The 16,777-nt window shown below is 44.3% G+C and overlaps 1 protein-coding gene across 1 annotated transcript in view; it reads left to right on the top strand.

Annotated features, from left to right (window-relative positions):
* MYO5C (myosin VC) overlaps positions 1-16,777 on the top strand; it is a 107,613-nt gene that overhangs the window by 49,943 nt on the left and 40,893 nt on the right. The window contains exons 21-30 of the mRNA XM_065871728.1: positions 1,128-1,274; positions 2,724-2,888; positions 4,112-4,205; positions 7,359-7,422; positions 10,099-10,279; positions 12,202-12,295; positions 12,556-12,619; positions 12,702-12,782; positions 14,223-14,403; positions 16,033-16,126. Of these exons, the coding sequence (XP_065727800.1) occupies positions 1,128-1,274; positions 2,724-2,888; positions 4,112-4,205; positions 7,359-7,422; positions 10,099-10,279; positions 12,202-12,295; positions 12,556-12,619; positions 12,702-12,782; positions 14,223-14,403; positions 16,033-16,126 (1,165 nt within the window). The remainder of the gene's footprint in view (positions 1-1,127; positions 1,275-2,723; positions 2,889-4,111; positions 4,206-7,358; positions 7,423-10,098; positions 10,280-12,201; positions 12,296-12,555; positions 12,620-12,701; positions 12,783-14,222; positions 14,404-16,032; positions 16,127-16,777) is intronic.

Below are 16,777 nucleotides of genomic sequence, written 5' to 3'. Positions count from 1 at the left end.
ATGGCCAGTAGGCACGTGAAAAGATGCTCAACATCGCTCATTATTAGAGAAATGCAAATCAAAGCTACAATGAGGTACCACCTCACACCCGTCAGAATGGCCATCATCAAAAAGTCTACAAATAATAAATGCTGTAGAGGATATGGAGAAAAAGGAGCCCTCCTACACTGTTTGTGGGAATGTAAATTGGTGCAGCCACTATGGAGAACAGTATGGAGGTTCCTTAAAAAATTAAAAATAGAGTTATCATATGATCCTTCAATCCCACTCCTGGGCATATATCCAGAGAAAACTCTAATTCGAAAAGATACATGCACCCCTATGTTCATAGCAGTGCTGTTTATAGTAGCTAAGCCATTGGAAGCAACCTAAATGTCCATCAGCAGAGGAATGGATAAAGAAGATGTGGTATGTGTGTATATATGTGTGTGTGTGTGTGTGTGTGTGTGTGTATGTATATATGTATATATACAATGGAATATTAGCCATAAAAAAGAATGCAGTAATGCCATTTGCAGCAACATGGATGGACCTCTAGATTATCATATTAAATGAAGTAAGTCAGAGAAAGACAAATATCATATGACTTCAGTTATATGTGGAGTCTTTAAAAATGATACAAATGAACTTATTTACAAAACAGAAATAGACTCACAGACATAGAAAACAAACTTAGGGTTAGTTACCAAAGGGGATAGCGGGAGGTAGATAGATAAATTAAGAGTTTGGGATTAACATATACACACTACTATATATAAAATAGATAAACAACAAGAACTTACTGTATAGCACAGGGAACTATATACTCTTATCTTTTAATAACCTATAATGGAAAAAGAATCTGAAAAAGAATATATATATAGGTATAACTGAATCACTTTGCTATACACTTGAAACTAACACAGCATTGTAAATAATTACAATTATTTACAATGTAAATAATTGTCATTTACAATGTAAAAAAGAATCTGAAAAAAGATAGGTAATAGTGCTCTGTGGGTTGATTACAAGAAATTCATATTTTACCCAGTAGGAATACTTTGGTAGTTTTATCTCCCAACATTGGAAGAGTTGATGAGTAAAACAGTAGAGACCCAGTTTGCATTTCACAAAATCTTCTTTTAAAGATGCTGGAGGAACACAAGGCTGTGATCCTTCAGAAGTATGCCCGGGCGTGGCTGGCCAGACGCAGATTCCAAAATATCCGACGATTTGTGCTCAACATTCAGCTTACTTACAGAGTTCAGCGTTTGCAGAAAAAGCTAGAAGACCAGGTAGGTGTTCCCAATGCATCTTTCATATTTACTTTTTCTAACAGATATATTTTGTTCTGGGCCAGTTCCCTAGCTATGCTGTGGATGAAATTATTTTAAGGCAGGACAGGAAAAATTGAACATAAAATTTTCTCTGCCATTTGAGCCACAACCTTGTTCCCTTTAGCGTGCGTTGTGCGTCTGCGTTATATGTTAACTAGATCCTCTTAGAAGACACAGGAAAGCCTACCCACCCCCTCCTCCCCATAAAAGCAGTTTCCTCCTGGTGCCAGCAAGGTAGCTGCTTACGAGATAACTTTCCTTCCTTAATCCTGTAAAGGGTCACAGTGATCCACTACTTGTGTTGTTGGACTACGTAAACTGTCAATATATTACTTTGACGTATAGCCCTTTGTCTTAAAAACTTACATAACTGTGCTTTGACCTGTAACAGGCGGAACAGTGCTCAGAGCTTTCTGAAAGATTGTCTCCTGGGTTATAATCCTCAGGTTGGCTCGAATAAAATACTTTATTTCTTTTTTAAATTGAATATTGATTAATTATTATTTTTTTTGTCAACACTGTTAAGATTTATGCCCTTGTTAGGAGGTTCAAACAGTTTACGTGGACCAACTGAGCTAGGAAACAGAAGCGCACTGTGAAGGGCTGATACATATGGTTGTGTAGGTTGCACCCTGCATAAGGGCATAAGGGTTTTGATAAAGTTTCCCCTCCTTGTGCTGTTGTGCAGCAGGCCTGCATGTTATATAGCTTGTGGAGAACAGCATTGAAAAACAGCCCTGGCCAAGTGGGAGCAGGGCCCGTGGGAGTGTCCGCACTCCCTGAGCTCCTTTCTAGGTGTTCATGCGCTTAGGGCTGCCATAACAAGCCAGCACAGACTGGGCGGCTTAAACAACAGACATTTATTTTCTCACAGTGCTGGAGGCTGAAAGTCCAGCATCAAGGTGTTGGCAGCGCTGGTCTCTTCCGAGGGGTTTCTCCTTGGCTTACATGTGGTCTTCTTCTCCCTGTGCGTGTCTGGGTCCTAATCTCGTCTCATAAGGACAGCAGTCATACTGGATTAGGGCCCACCTGTATGACCTCGTTTTACCTTAATTACATCTTTAAAGACCCAATCTCTAAATACACTGACGTTCTGAGGTACTGGTGGTTAGCACTTCAGCATGTGGATTTGGGGGGATGGAGGGGACACAGCTCAGCCCACCACATTAGGGCTGTCCTGGAGCTCCACGGTTGGACTAAAAGAGCCACCCACTCAGGAAGGCATTTGCCTGACTAGCTCTGCGTCCCTATCTTGACTAGGTTGAAGGTGCTCATACATGCCATTGTAATGATAACTGTGGACAGTGTAAAGAAACCTCCGATTTAGATGAGAACTTGTGAGGAGCAAATGGAACAGCTTCTTTATTTTGGATAAACCCCTAAGTATAGGATGTTTCTTTCCTCTAGAACAGAGAGAACCATGGGCTGGTGGAAAAGCTGACCAGCCTGGCTGCTCTTCAGGCCGGTGACATGGAGAAGATTCAGAAACTGGAATCAGAGCTGGACAGAGCAGCCACCCACAGGCAGAATTATGAGGAGAAGGGGAAGAGATACAAGGCTTCCGTGGAAGAGGTCTGTGCTGGAAGTGACTATGGGCATAGGTTGTGAGTCGTGCCGTGAAAGAGATCACAGTGCAGCATTTTCCCACAGAGCAGGCTTCTGCAGAGCAAATCAGATTTTGCCATTGGCTTCCATTACGGAAGAGAGCCTCCATTTTAGGGGAGGAGAGATCTGAGGCCTAGAGTCCGGGTGGGGGCAGAAGAGGAGGCTAATGCTTCAAGAAGCACAATATAAGGTTTCCTCTTCCTTTCCACGTTTGTGAAGTGATGAAAGGCCTGAGAAAGAACCCTGGTCAGATGCTTCCCTCTCTTCCAGCATGACCTTGATCTCCTGTCACTTGTCCACCTGGTGTGCATCCTGGAAGCATCGTCCCCAGAGCAGCAGTGCAAAGCATGGGCAGGTTTTCATCTCTGTGGTGTAGTAAAAAGAGCAGTAGACGTAAAACCCAGATATCCCAGGCTCACATCTTCTCTGGGCAACCTTGGACAAGTCACTCACCCTCTCTGAATTTTGGTTTCCTCATATGTAAAATGGGAATAACAAAAAGGGACTGACAGAATTATTGTGAAGATAAAATTGTCAGATAAAATAATTTAACCAAGTGACTGTCATAGAGCCCCGTGAAAGCGTGAACTGCTGTTTTCTAAGCAGGTGGTCTTTATTACCGTCCGTTCTGCACCTTCTGAAGTGCCACAGCACCCACCGTAGTGGCAGCCCAGGGCATCCCTCTGCCCTCCCCGCGACCAGATGCCTGGCTGCACCAACACGGCTGCTGGCATCCCCCTCACTGCCAGTCACCAGCCGTCAGCACCCAGGGGCCCCCAGCTGCCAGCCCAGCAAGCACTTTACAAGAGAACTTAGGTCGTGATCACACATCCTTTCTGAGTCTCAAAGTGTGAATCCACTTTATATCATAAATTTCTTATATTAAGTATATAAATACCCTGGCCAAGAAAAAGACAGAGAAGTTTCCTTGACTTTGGGAAAACCTTGGATTTGGTTCTTTCTCCTTGATTTCAGCCATTTCTGGGCGAGGCTGGGAACTAGTGTCTGTTGAAGTCACATGGAGCCCTTGCACGTGGAGCTAAACGCAGCGTCTTGCAGTGGGCTGGTGCCGGCTGTTACCTATGGATGGGAGCCGAGACCAAAAAATACTAATTTAAAAATATACAGGCAGTGGGGACAAAACTCAAAGTGAGGTTTTCAAAAAAGCATTTTTTTCTTCCCTTTGCTAGAAATTGGCAAAGCTTCAGAAGTGTAATTCAGAATTGGAAATAGAAAAAGAACAAATACAGCTGAAGCTTCAAGAGAAGACTGACGAGTTGAAAGGTAAAGCCCAAGGTGACCCGACACACATTCACCCGTTCACAAGTCCATTCATTCAGGAAATAGGTACTGGGTGGGAACTGAGTTTCAGGCTGGACCAGGAGGCTCTGGCATAATGAGAAAACTTTCACTCCACAGAGAATAACTTTATTTAAATCGTGGCAACTGTACCCTACAGATTTATCCGGTTTATTTCCATCTTTTGTCGGAGCACAGCCGTCCCTGTCTCAGAACCTCCTGGGCCATTTACAAAGTACCGATGGGTGGGCCATCAGCCTGGAGCTGTGATTTCAGAAGATGGGGTGGGGGAGTGTAGTGGGTGGTGGTGGCAGGTATGGTTCAGAGTCTGTATTTTTTTTTTTTTTTTTTGCGGTACGCGGGCCTCTCACTGTTGTGGCCTCTCCCGTTGCGGAGCACAGGCTCCAGACGCGCAGGCTCAGTGGCCGTGGCTCACGGGCCCAGCTGCTCCGCAGCATGTGGGATCTTCCTGGGCCCGGGCACGAACCCGTGTCCCCTGCATCAGCAGGCGGACTCTCAACCACTGCGCCACCAGGGAAGCCCCAGAGTCTGTATTTTTTTAAACCTTGTAGTCATCCTGATGCATTGTCCAGGGCAGTGTTGGGATAATGTTTGTGGCTTACCAAGCATCTGCACTCAGATTTCAGCTCTGTCCAGGTTACTTAGTCTAAGTGGTACCCAGGTCCTCTGCCACTGTCCTGGCCCTGAACAAAGGGCCCCGCTTAGCACTGAGCTACATCAGCCCTGAGCTGTCAGATGCAGGCCCTTGGGACCAGCAGTAACACTTTCCTTTGGAGTGTGGAGCAGCCATCCTTAGCCTAGCTCTGTCCATCTGTACTTGTCCGACTCAAATTCTAATTGCGAGCCCTTGCTAAATCCCAGAAAAGGCAGCAGGAACGTGAGCCTAGTGGTTCCTCACCAGGTAGTTTAAATCACCACGCTGGATTATCTGTCGTGTCCAGGAGCTATTCCTTAAGCTCCAGCATGGGGGCAAGGGCGCAAGGGTTCAGGCCTGGGGATCTAGCACACACCTTAGGCCCAGCTGTTGGGGGATGTGCCAGCATCTGGAGCAGCACTAAGCCCTGGGGTTCAGGTCAGAGTGCAGGAGAAGCACATGTCGGGAGGAGGAAGTAAACATCCTGAGACCTGGCCAGCAGAGCAGGCAGGGTGTTCAGGTGATGCCCAGGATGGGCATGACCTCCTGCTGCACATACTGTGTGCCCTGCACCCTGTCTCTAAGGGCTGATGATGTGGGTGCTGGGGCCCACATACGTGGCAGTGATGGACAGGAAGAGGTTAGAGGTCTGTGAGTAAACCTTGAACTCGAATTAGGGAAGGGCTTTTTAATTACAATCCATTCCTCTTGAGTGTTTGTTCCTCTTTCTAACTTCTTTAAGTGGAATTTCCCACAAAAAATTTTAAATTCCCACAAGTATGTCCTGAAAATTATATATTTGACAGCATTGACATGTTTGGGTGGGTAATTTTATAACTCCTTCTAAAAAGTGCCTGAAAGCGTTCACACCCCATGTTTATAAACTGTTTATCCTGTGGGTCTCCCTACACATGGCAAACTGAGTTTTACGAAAGCACCAACTTCCACTTAACTCTTGTGACGTGGGACTCAAGGATATCATCGAATGCTGTTTCCCCTTTTTGAGATTCCACCTTGGGCAAAATCTCATTGCTTTGGGGAAGAAAGTCCCATTCGGACAGGCTCTTTAGCCCATTTGCAAATAGCCCAAGATGGTAAACACCGGAATTGAAGTCAATTCTGTGAATGAATTAAACACTGAAATTATACCAAATACGGTATCTTCTAAATTAAAGCTTAAGCATTTTCCCTAGTATTTTCTGGATGACTCATGACATTCTGAAGCAGTCATTTTGATTCAGGGACATTTTACACTGCATTGGACAAACTATTAAACTGTTGGCTTTTTTTTTTTCTTTAAACAAAGACATGTGGAGGATTACTGTTTTCACCTCATCCCTGGGCTCCCCTCTGGGGCAGGACTCAGAAATGAGGTAGAACTCAGGGAAGAGGTATCAGCTAAGCACATATCGGGCTGTCAGGCTTTGATGGGCTGCATCTGTTAATCCTGTGCCCATTCTGAAGGGCACCTGTTGTGTGTGGACACATTGGGAATGTGGAGCTCTCCTAACCAGAGACTGTCTTGAACCCCAGTGATTGTTTCCCAGTGGTCAGGTGCCCACTTAACCTACACTTTGTGTTGGATTCTTGTATTGTATTTAAATGCAACAGTGGCCTTTTAGACTTCCTCTTCCCCAGGTGAAGACAGACACTTTATTATTTTCTTGGTTATCATGAATGAATGATTCTCCACCAAGGCCCTTTGGTTCCCACCCACCCCACCCTCCGCCAGGGGACATTTGGCAATGTCTGGAGACATTTTTGGTGTCACAGCTAGAGCAGAGGTGCTACTGACCTCCAGTGGGTAGAAGCCAGGGATGCCAGTCAACATCCTACAGTGAGCAGGATGGCCCCCTCTCCACAGCAAAGATTTATCTAGCCCGAAGCATCAATAGTGCTGAGATTGAGAACCCCTGTCATAAATTGATCATCTTCTTCCCAAAGGGTTTCTGTTTATTTTATTTATTTATTTCTTTTTTGCGGTACACGGGCCTCTCACTGTTGTGGCCTCTCCCGTTGCGGAGCACAGGCTCCAGACGCGCAGGCCCAGCGACCATGGCTTACGGGCCCAGCCGCTCCGCGGCACGTGGGATCCTCCCGGACTGGGGCACGAACCCGCGTCCCCTGCATCGGCAGGCGGACTCTCATCCACTGCGCCACCAGGGAAGCCCTGTTTTTTTTTTAATAATAATATTTATTGTCTCAAAGCCAACATATCTATTTTAATAAAGCAAATGGTATTCAGACCAATAAAAGTACTCTGAAACTATTCATAGATTCCAACATAACAAATTTGTGAGGGTTATTATTTTGAAACCCCCTTATCTATTTCTAACTTATAAAAAATGTCATTTATACTCTTATCTTAAGTCCCATTAATCATAAATATCACATGATTATTCTCACTTTCTTAAATGTGACATGAAACAATCAAGGCATTGCTTTGTGGACATATTTCAAAGAGTATACATTCTCTTTCACAGAAAAAATGGACAACCTCACCAAGCAGCTCTTTGATGATGTGCAGAAAGAAGAACGACAGAGAATGTATGAAATCTCATTTGTCTTAAAGCCACTGCTTTTTTCTCTCTCTGCTCTTTTCTGTTTTGCGTCTCAGCTTGCAGGTAGCAGATCACAGATACAGGAGAGCAGGGTGTGAATATTTTTAGGAAGTGAGAGATTGAGCTTTGAGAGAGCTAAGTGCCCAGTGTGCACCTCTCAGACACTGCACAGGTTCTGGAGTTGTGGGCACAGTGGACCTTTATTGCCAAGACAGTGAGAAGTTAAGAGACTGCCACCTCTTCATCTTCCATCAAGTCCAAGGATGAAAATTAGTGCCTCTTAAATAAACCTCCCTTCCTTCCCCTCACCCCCCACATTGTATCTGTAAACTTGACTCTTGTCTCAGGTAGTAATGTGTGTAACCCACCTCACACAAATTAAGACAGGTCCCCATGAGCTTGTACTGTACCAGCTCTGCCTTTCCTGTCTCAGTATCAAATCCTTCGCTAAGGTCTAGAGGCTCCAGTCTGTGCCCCCCTCTCTTAAGAAGTCAACTCACAGGCTTTTAGATCTCCAGGTAGGGATTCATGGCAGGGTGTTGGGGAGATATGGAACATTCTTGCATATCTCTGTCCAAGGCTAGAAGGCACAGGGCTGCCTGGGTGGCAGGATATACAGCTTCCCTGTGAAGTTAGTTAGCAGGAGAACCTGGGTCTGGATGAAGAGGCAGTTAGGGGAGGGAGTGTCACTGAAAATCTCCAAGAGTTAACAGATACATAGAGTGTTTCATGATCCTACATCGGTTTTGTTTGTTGTTGTTTTTTTTGATGTATCGTTGATTTATAGTGTTATATTAGTTTCATGTGTACAACATAGTGATTCAAACTTTTTATACCTTGTACTCCACTTATAGTTATTATAAGATATTAGCTAATATTCCCTGTGTTATATAATATATCCTTTTAGCTTATTTATTTTATACATAGTAGTTTGTACCTCTTAATCCCGTATGCCTTTCTTGCCCCTCCACCTTCCCTCTCCCCACTGGTAGCCACTAGTTTGTTCTCTGTGAGTCTGTTTCTGTTTTGCTACATTCATTCATTTGTTTTATTTTTTAGATTCCACATATAAGTGATAACACACAGTATTTGTCTTTCTCTGTCTGACTTATTTCACTAAGGTATTATACCCCCCAGTTTCATCCATGTTGTTGCAAATGGAAACTTTTCTTTTTTTATGGCTGAGTAATATTCCGTTGTATACGTATGCCACATCTTCTTTATCCATTCATCTGTTGATGGCCACTTAGGAAGCTTCCATATCTTGGCTATTGTAAATAGTGCTGCTGTGAACATTGGGGTGCATGTATCCTTGTGAATTAGTGTTTTCATTTTCTTCGGATATATACCTAGGACTGCAATTGCTGGGCCATACTTACATCAGTTTTTAAATAGGGACAGTTAACTCTTTACCTTGAAAAGTCTGTTTTTCAGTGAACTCTAAACTCTAGGATAGAGGAGCTCAGCTATTGGCATCTGCTGGTGTTCTGGGGCCACTCAGGAGTGATCATTTCAAGCAGGGGCTTGGAGAGCCAGCCTGAGGCCAAGTCATTTTGACCCCTTTGCAGTCCTCATCAGTCCTCACCTGCAGCTCCTTTTGGTCCCCGGTCAGCTGACTGGGGAAGACTTGGTCCTGTCACAACCCTTGAGAGGCTCAGAGGTGCCACAGTCAGTGGGCATACTTCTGGTCAGTTTAGGCTACACGTCTGAGATTCTCTTTACATAAGATTTCTGGTTGCAATTTGCTTATTCAAATGTATTCTCCTGACCTCTTAGGAGCACTGTAGTTTTTTTTTTTTTTTAATCTGAAAACAAAGTTTAAAAGTTTGTTAATACCTGTAAGAAGAAATGAAACAAAAACCTATTGGGAATATGACTCTCTTCCTCAGGATTTTCCCCTTTGTGCTACAAAAGCAAGTCATAAAATGGACTGAGTTGACAGCCCAGCGAGTGGGAAGATGATTTCTTAAACTCACAGAGCTCCTAGGATGGCTTCAATTCCGACTGGGCCCCTGTGAGCTATGTGGGGCTGGTCTAGGCTCTGTATATCTCTTCGGTTATTTTTCTTGGGCTCAACTGAGCAGTCATTGTACAAGGAATTGGCTTTCTGTGGCCTTTTGGGCACTGGGTTTGCTGCAGTTTATTCTAAAATGATTGAAGAGCTGAACCCTTTCACATATTAAATGGCTATTAATTTAATAACCGTTTAACTGGTTTAGGCCTAAGTATTAACTTGTTTAGGACTAAGCCAAACTGCTCCAAGGATCCTTGGTTCGAGGCAGGGGACAGGACTTAGCAGAATGTGCCACGGTCCTTTCTGAGTGAAGTGGCCCCTTTAGGGGACCACGTGGAACCGGGGCGGCTTGGGGGATACACGACCCCCAACAAGCGTTGAGTCTTTACGTTTAGCCTCCCTCTCCTGCGCGTCCTCGGAGTGACCCCTGTAGAGCCACACTTCTCTGATCCGAAGGTGTAAGAAGAAGCTGCCTTACCCTAAGGGGACAGAAAGCAGTCTGCTAAACAGAAGACCGTTGTCCTCACAATAGGTCTTAACTTGGCTCTTCCTTTCGGAAGGAAGAGCCTCTTATTTTCCAAATGATCTGTAGTTCGACTTCAGGGTAAAGCCTTTAGAGACGGTTCAGAATTTTCTTTTGCTGCTTAGACTTCTTGAAAAAAGTTTTGAACTGAAAACGCAAGACTATGAGAAGCAGATCCGGTTTTTGAAAGAAGAAATGAAAGCTCTCAAAGATGAGAAGGTGCAACTGCAGCATCAGCTGGAGGGAGAGCGGGTCGCCTCTGATGGCCTGAGAGGGGAGGTGGCCCGGCTGAGCAAGCAGGCAAAGGTAGGAGCTGCTCACCCCCCACAAGCTCTTTGGCTGACTCGTCTGACCTGCAGGAGCGGGAGGAACTTCACATCCCTGCAGGGTCAGCTGACAGTACCCATGTGAGGGCAGAAAGCCAAAGGACCCCGGTTCCTCCAATTCTTCCAAGTATAACCCGCCCCCCGCCCCGCTGCCTTTGACTTAGCAATACTGGTTTTTTATGTTTTAAAAGTCAGCTTTCTAACTTTGTAAAAATTACATTTACATAAAGTTGTTCAAGCACGTTGACCCAGAGAATACTTCCATATGAAATTATAAATTGATGTGAAACCCTGTTACATAATCCATCATGTTGTTTATCTGGTAATACCGATACTAAAATTAAATGACCATATCAGAATCTTCCATTTTAAAGTGTTATCAGATAATCTACACAAGCAATGGTCCATGCCTGGACGATCAAGGTTTTAACTAAATTCCTTCCCCATTGGAAAATACAGACCCGTTTTTCCCTCCCTTCTTCAAGGCAGACCATTTTAGTGTAAGGTTGGAAAGCTTTTAAGCTTCCACTAGATATGTGAGACACATGTTAGTAGAAAATTGTTATGGTTACACAGATGTCCTCTGTACTCACCAAGGAGTACCCGTGCATAGTTTAGAAGATGTGTCATGGAATCGTACCTGGGTTGCCTCTGAATTTCTTAGCGGAACTGCCAATATTCTCTGGGCCCTAGTCTCCTATTATTTGAAAGTAGTAGATTGGACTGTGGAATCTGCAAGGACCACATATGCCTATGAGTCCTGCATTCTTAGCAGCCACATAAGACTGATGTCCATCTGGGAGTCACGTCACCTGGCTGCAGTCTATATCTTGGGAAATCACGTGGCTGCCCTTGGAGTACGGCACCAATATTCGTCACTTGTTTCCTCTTTGGTAGCTAAAACTATGATCCACACTCTCCAGTGTGGTATATTAAGGAGATTAATCTGATTTTCAAAGAAAATAAACCCGTTGTCATCATGATACATGTTATAATAAGCCTGTAAGTAAATACAGTTATGACTTGGAACATTTACTGAAACGTTACCAAGAGTCGGGCTTGAGGGTGGATAGTCCTGGGTCCCCTGTCAGCTGTCCATGTGACCCTGAATGTGCCATGTAACGCTTATGCAGCTTCAGTTTTCTGATCTATAAAAGGTCATTCTAGTCACCTTATAGACCTGTTACAAGGATGAGGTCGTGTATGTAAAATGATCAGTAAATGCCAACTTGATCTCCCTTTTCACCTCCTGTGGAAACAAGAGCTTTAACCTTTAAACACTTAGACTGACTGAGAAAATATCCAGGAAGGGTTACTCACCTCTGAACAGCTCCCATAGCTGCAGAAGACAAACCTGAGCTCACATGTGAGTAGAGGCAGAATACAGCCTCTTCCCCACAACCAGAGCTGCCCCTCTTGGACCCGGGTCATGCCCTCACTGCCAACTCCTAGACCTCCAGGGCATGGCCTGCCCCTGCCGCTGGGCCACGTCTAAACGTAGCTGGAGCCCAGACCCTTGACTTGGCCCACTTCCTTGCATCCAAGATTTCATCCTACAGTGAGAGAGCACTTATCCCCTGTGCTTGATTTCTCGCAGCTCCTTCCCCTCTCCCACCCCTCCCCAAACTTGCAGTAAGTACTTATTTTTTCCCTTTTTATAGTAGGGAAGCTAATTCTATTGCTACAACCAAGTACATCTGGGAAGCACAGTATTTTAGATAGTTAAACAAGGTTTTAAGGCCAAGCCTTATGGGCAGCGATGGTTTAACAAGATTTTAACGGAGAAACTGCACTTAGGACAACTTGCACAGATAAATAATACAGTAATAGTGTTCCCTTTGTCTGATGTAAATCATGATAGCTGTTTTTTCTTCACCTGGTTCCATCATTGCTGGGATTCAGACAATCTCTGAGTTTGAAAAGGAGATAGAGCTACTTCAGACACAGAAGATAGAAGTGGAAAAACATGTGCAGTCCCAGAAACGGGAAATGAGAGGTAACGAAAATATGAGTCACTGAGTCCATTGGGGTGCAGGCTGAATTTATCATAGGTGTCACTGTTAAGGCAGTGTGTCCTTTGATTGGTCTGAGGCTGGTTAGTTAGTTGGTTGGTTGGATAGCTGGTAAGTTAGTCAGCTGATGAGATGGTTAGCTGGAGAGTCTGAAGGGCTAGAGAACTGGGTCCTTAAAAAGGAAATGGGAAAAGAGAAATTAGGCAAAAATGTAATTTATACCAGTTGTGCCTTTTTCTCTCAGAAAAGGTGTCAGAAATCACCAAACAACTTCTTGAGAGCTACGACACTGAAGATGTAAGAAGCAGGTAATCATTTTTGCATTATCAAGCATTTAAAAAAAGGTAACACATGAAAGAGATGATTTTCTTACCCTCCTCATTGTTGCAGGCTCTCTCTGGAAGATTTGGAACATTTAAATGAAGATGGAGAACTTTGGTTTGCTTATGAAGGACTAAAGAAAGCAACACGGTGAGAAATTTCCCTCAGTTTCTTTGTGATTTTTCAGAGATAATGTACTATTGGAAACTCAAAAGTTTATCTTTCATAGATTTGATAGACGAAGTAAATTCCTTATAGTAGAATGGTCTAATAATCCCTGGAAATATTTCTTTGAAGATTGAGTAAATTAGTTTAATAATGAAGAACAATCTCTTTGTGGGATAACTGGCCAAATAATAAAACCCATAACCTGTACAATGAAAACTGACTATATCAAATAAGTTAGCCAGTGTTGCTATAGATATATAAATATGTTTATTTATTTATTTATTTTATTTTATTTTTGGCTGTGTTGGGTCTTCGTTGCTGTGCACAGGCTTTCTCTAGTTGTGGCGAGCGGGGGCTACTCTTCATTGCGGTGCGCGGGCTTCTCATTGCAGTGGCTTCTCTTGTTACGGAGCATGGGTTCTAGGCACATGGGCTTCAGTAGTTGTGGCACGTGGCCTCAGTAGTTGTGGTGTACGGGCTTAGTTGCTCCGCGGCACATGAGATCTTCCCGGACCAGGGCTCGAACCCGTGTCCCCTGCATTGGCAGGCGGATTCTTAACCACTGCGCCACCAGGGAAGTCCCTATAGATATGTTTAAATTTAAGGCGTTTGCTTTTTTAAAAATTAGTAAAGTATTTTTAGAGCAGTTTTAGGTTCACAGCAAACCGAACAGAAAGTACAGAGGTTTCTCATATACCTCCTACCCCTACACATGCACAGCCATTATCAACATCTCTCACTAGAGGGTACATCTTTTGAAACTGATGAACCTATGCTGACATATCATTATCACCCAGAGTCAGTCGTTTACCCTAGGGTTTACTCTTGGTGTTGTACATTCTATGGGTTTTGAAAAATGTATAATAAAATGTCTCTTTATCATTGTTGCATCACACAGAACGTATTTTTTTAATTATTAGAGTAAAAATATAATTTTAATGTCCAAAATAAAATTTCTTATCATTAACTGCATGTTAACACCACATAACACTTCCTAACCAGCTAGAAGGAGTTTATAATTTTATGTTCCTAATTCCATAGCTTGTAACCTTGTGTACACAGGTAAACTTTATGTGCTTAGCGCCTGGCTCTTAATTGTGGGTTTTCATAACTGCTGCAGAAGTACACACTCAGGGCTTCCCTGGTGGCGCAGTGGTTGAGAGTCCGCCTGCCGATGCAGGGGACACGGGTTCGTGCCCCGGTCCGGGAAGATCCCACATGCCGCGTAGCGGCTGGGCCCGTGAGCCATGGCCGCTGAGCCTGAGCGTCCGGAGCCTGTGCTCCGCAACGGGAGAGGCCACAACAGTGAGAGGCCCACGTACCACAAAAAAAAAAAAAAAAAAAAAAAAAAAAAGAAGTACACACTCAGAGTCATCAGCAGAATAAAGACTGCAGTTAACTTCTTGACCCCTCCTCTAACAGCATTTTGGAGAGCCATCTCCAGTCCCAGAAGGACTGCTACGAAAAGGAGATTGAAGCTCTGAACTTCAAAGTGGTGCATCTAAGTCAGGAAATCAACCACCTGCAGAAATTATTTAGAGAAGAGAATGACATCAATGAAAGTATCCGTCATGAAGTCACCAGGCTAACATCGGAAAACATGGTATGGTCTCAGCCGCGGGCCCCAGTCATGGCCATTATTCTGGAGATGTTATGCATTAGTGGAGTAAAATTCAGTGTCTCAGCTGTAAAACAGATTACATTTCCCAGGAGTGAAATAGCTGGTTCAGAAGATAAAACTATAAAATTACCCCAGGCTGGAAAGCATTTTAAGAGGGTTTACCGTAGGATAGGTCCAGATTCTGTGATGTGTGTGCTCTTAAATCTATCCATTTTAAATCTAGCCCTAACCCCTTGGCAAGTAACAAAAAGCATTAAGGTAAAAAGGTACCTCTTGAGAGGGGTGTGCATTCAGAAGGTCAGTCGCCCTGCTCATGCCCTTCATCTCACTGTTTCAACAGCTTCCTTCTTCCGTGATGCCTGTTCTTCCCCACTGCCGTTTGTCTCATCCTTTCTTCTCACTCATGTCTACTGGCATGAAGAAATACCTTAGGAACCTTCTCAACAAAAACAATCCTTTCTTAACCCCACACCCCTTGCAGCCACCGCCCCATTTCTCTGGGGGGCTTGGCCACACTTCTCCTTGCCACCTGGCTGTGATTTCTCCACTCACCTCCCATTTACTCTGTGGCCACCCCGTTCTGTGGGCTGCCTCTCCCACTAACTGAATCTGCCTGGGGCTGAGCACAGAGGGTTCCTTTCCACCCTCGTCTAAGTCTCTCAGCAGCACTTGGTGGCGTTAATGACTCCCTCTCCCTCCTTTCTGTTCTGCTGGCTTCCAGGACACTGTGGTCTCCCAGGCTTCTCATCCCGCCTGCTGGCTGCTGCTTCTCTAACTTCTTTACTGGTCCCTCCTCCTCCCCCTATAGCCTAGAAGCATTAGGAAATCTCAGTGCTGTGTAAACACGTGCGCATATGTGACCCTGGGCACAGCAGACATATGGAACGGTAGTTAAGGACCTGCACGTCTTTGTTTATTCCTTGGGTGACGCTTTTATGAGGAATTTGCAGTGAAATCCAATTGCACAGTCAAACAAGTATTTTTCATTCGGACTTCAGAGGCAGGGGTGTTTTCATAAACTCGCACAATAGAAAAACTCTCCGTACATGACTGGGGTGGAAATGATGGACATTTAAACAAATATTAGCTAGACAAAGACAGAGGATTATGAAACATTGGATCATTCCAGACCTCTGATAACAGAGCCGTGCACAGCCTGGAATTCAGAGGGCACGGTAGGACCCCTTTGAGATGATTCTCCTGTTTCTAGATGAGGAGATAATGTCTCTGGGCCTGGGCCAAAGAGACTGGCTGCCATTTCATCACATCATCCCTCCCTCAACTCAGCGGAGAATTCCCGTATGCCCTCCCAGATGTACACTTCCTTCTCTCCAGGAGACCTTGGAGATGTGGAGGGTTGTAGCTATGTGAGAACCGCTCACCCTGAGCATGCTGGTATTTCTCGTGACTATATAGGTCTTGAGGTTAAAAAAAAAAAAGCAAACATTCCATAAATCCAGTCTATGCTTTGGCTAGCCCTCTTACACAACTATACTAGACGTGTGTTCCATGAGGTTAATGACCTAGACGGTTTAGTTTGCTTCTGAGCAGCTCTGAGATTTTAAAGTTTATACGTGAAAGTATTCTAATATTTCTAATTCTTCTCTAAAGATGATCCCAGACTTTAAACAGCAAATTGCAGAACTGGAGAAACAGAAGCAAGATCTTGAAATCCGCCTGAATGAACAAGCTGAAAACATGAAAGGTAACTGGAACCCTCATGAAGCTGCTTTTAGAAAATGGTTTCCTGTATCCAGGAAATGACCAAAAAAATCATCATCAAACTGATTCTCCATGGAGCCAGGCAGGTGACATAAATGTGAGAAGTGGGGGCTTCCCTGGTGGCACAGTGGTTGAGAGTCCGCCTGCCGGTGCAGGGGACGCGGGTTCGTGCCCCGGTCCGGGAAGATCCCACATGCCGCGGAGCGGCTTGACCCGTGAGCCACGGCCGCTGAGCCTGCGTGTCCGGAGCCTGTGCTCTGCAACGGGAGAGGCCACAACAATGAGAGGCCCGCGTACTGAAAAAAAAAAAAAAAGGAAAAGTGAGAAGTGGGCTGGGTGGATAGTACATTAAAGTTCGTAGGCATTTAAAGGCGGCAGCTGCCTCCAGGGTCCATTGATTGTTGGCAAGTAAGAATTCGGGCCCCAGTATTGCTTGATATTCCTATTTTTAAAGAAAAACCAGAAATCCAGGTTTTTATGTGAAATATCACAATTTTTAAATAATGGCTTGAAAAGTTTTTAAACGCTGTTGAGACCACATAAAACCTAATCTGTAGCTGGGTACAGTTTAGAACCCCGATATCTGAAAATATGAAAATACGACCAAACCCAAATCAGAATGCAGTGACATGGC

This window comes from Phocoena phocoena, chromosome 2 (genome assembly GCF_963924675.1).
Source record: "Phocoena phocoena chromosome 2, mPhoPho1.1, whole genome shotgun sequence".
Classification (NCBI taxonomy): domain Eukaryota; kingdom Metazoa; phylum Chordata; class Mammalia; order Artiodactyla; family Phocoenidae; genus Phocoena; species Phocoena phocoena.
This window is presented reverse-complemented; position numbering and strand designations above follow the sequence as displayed.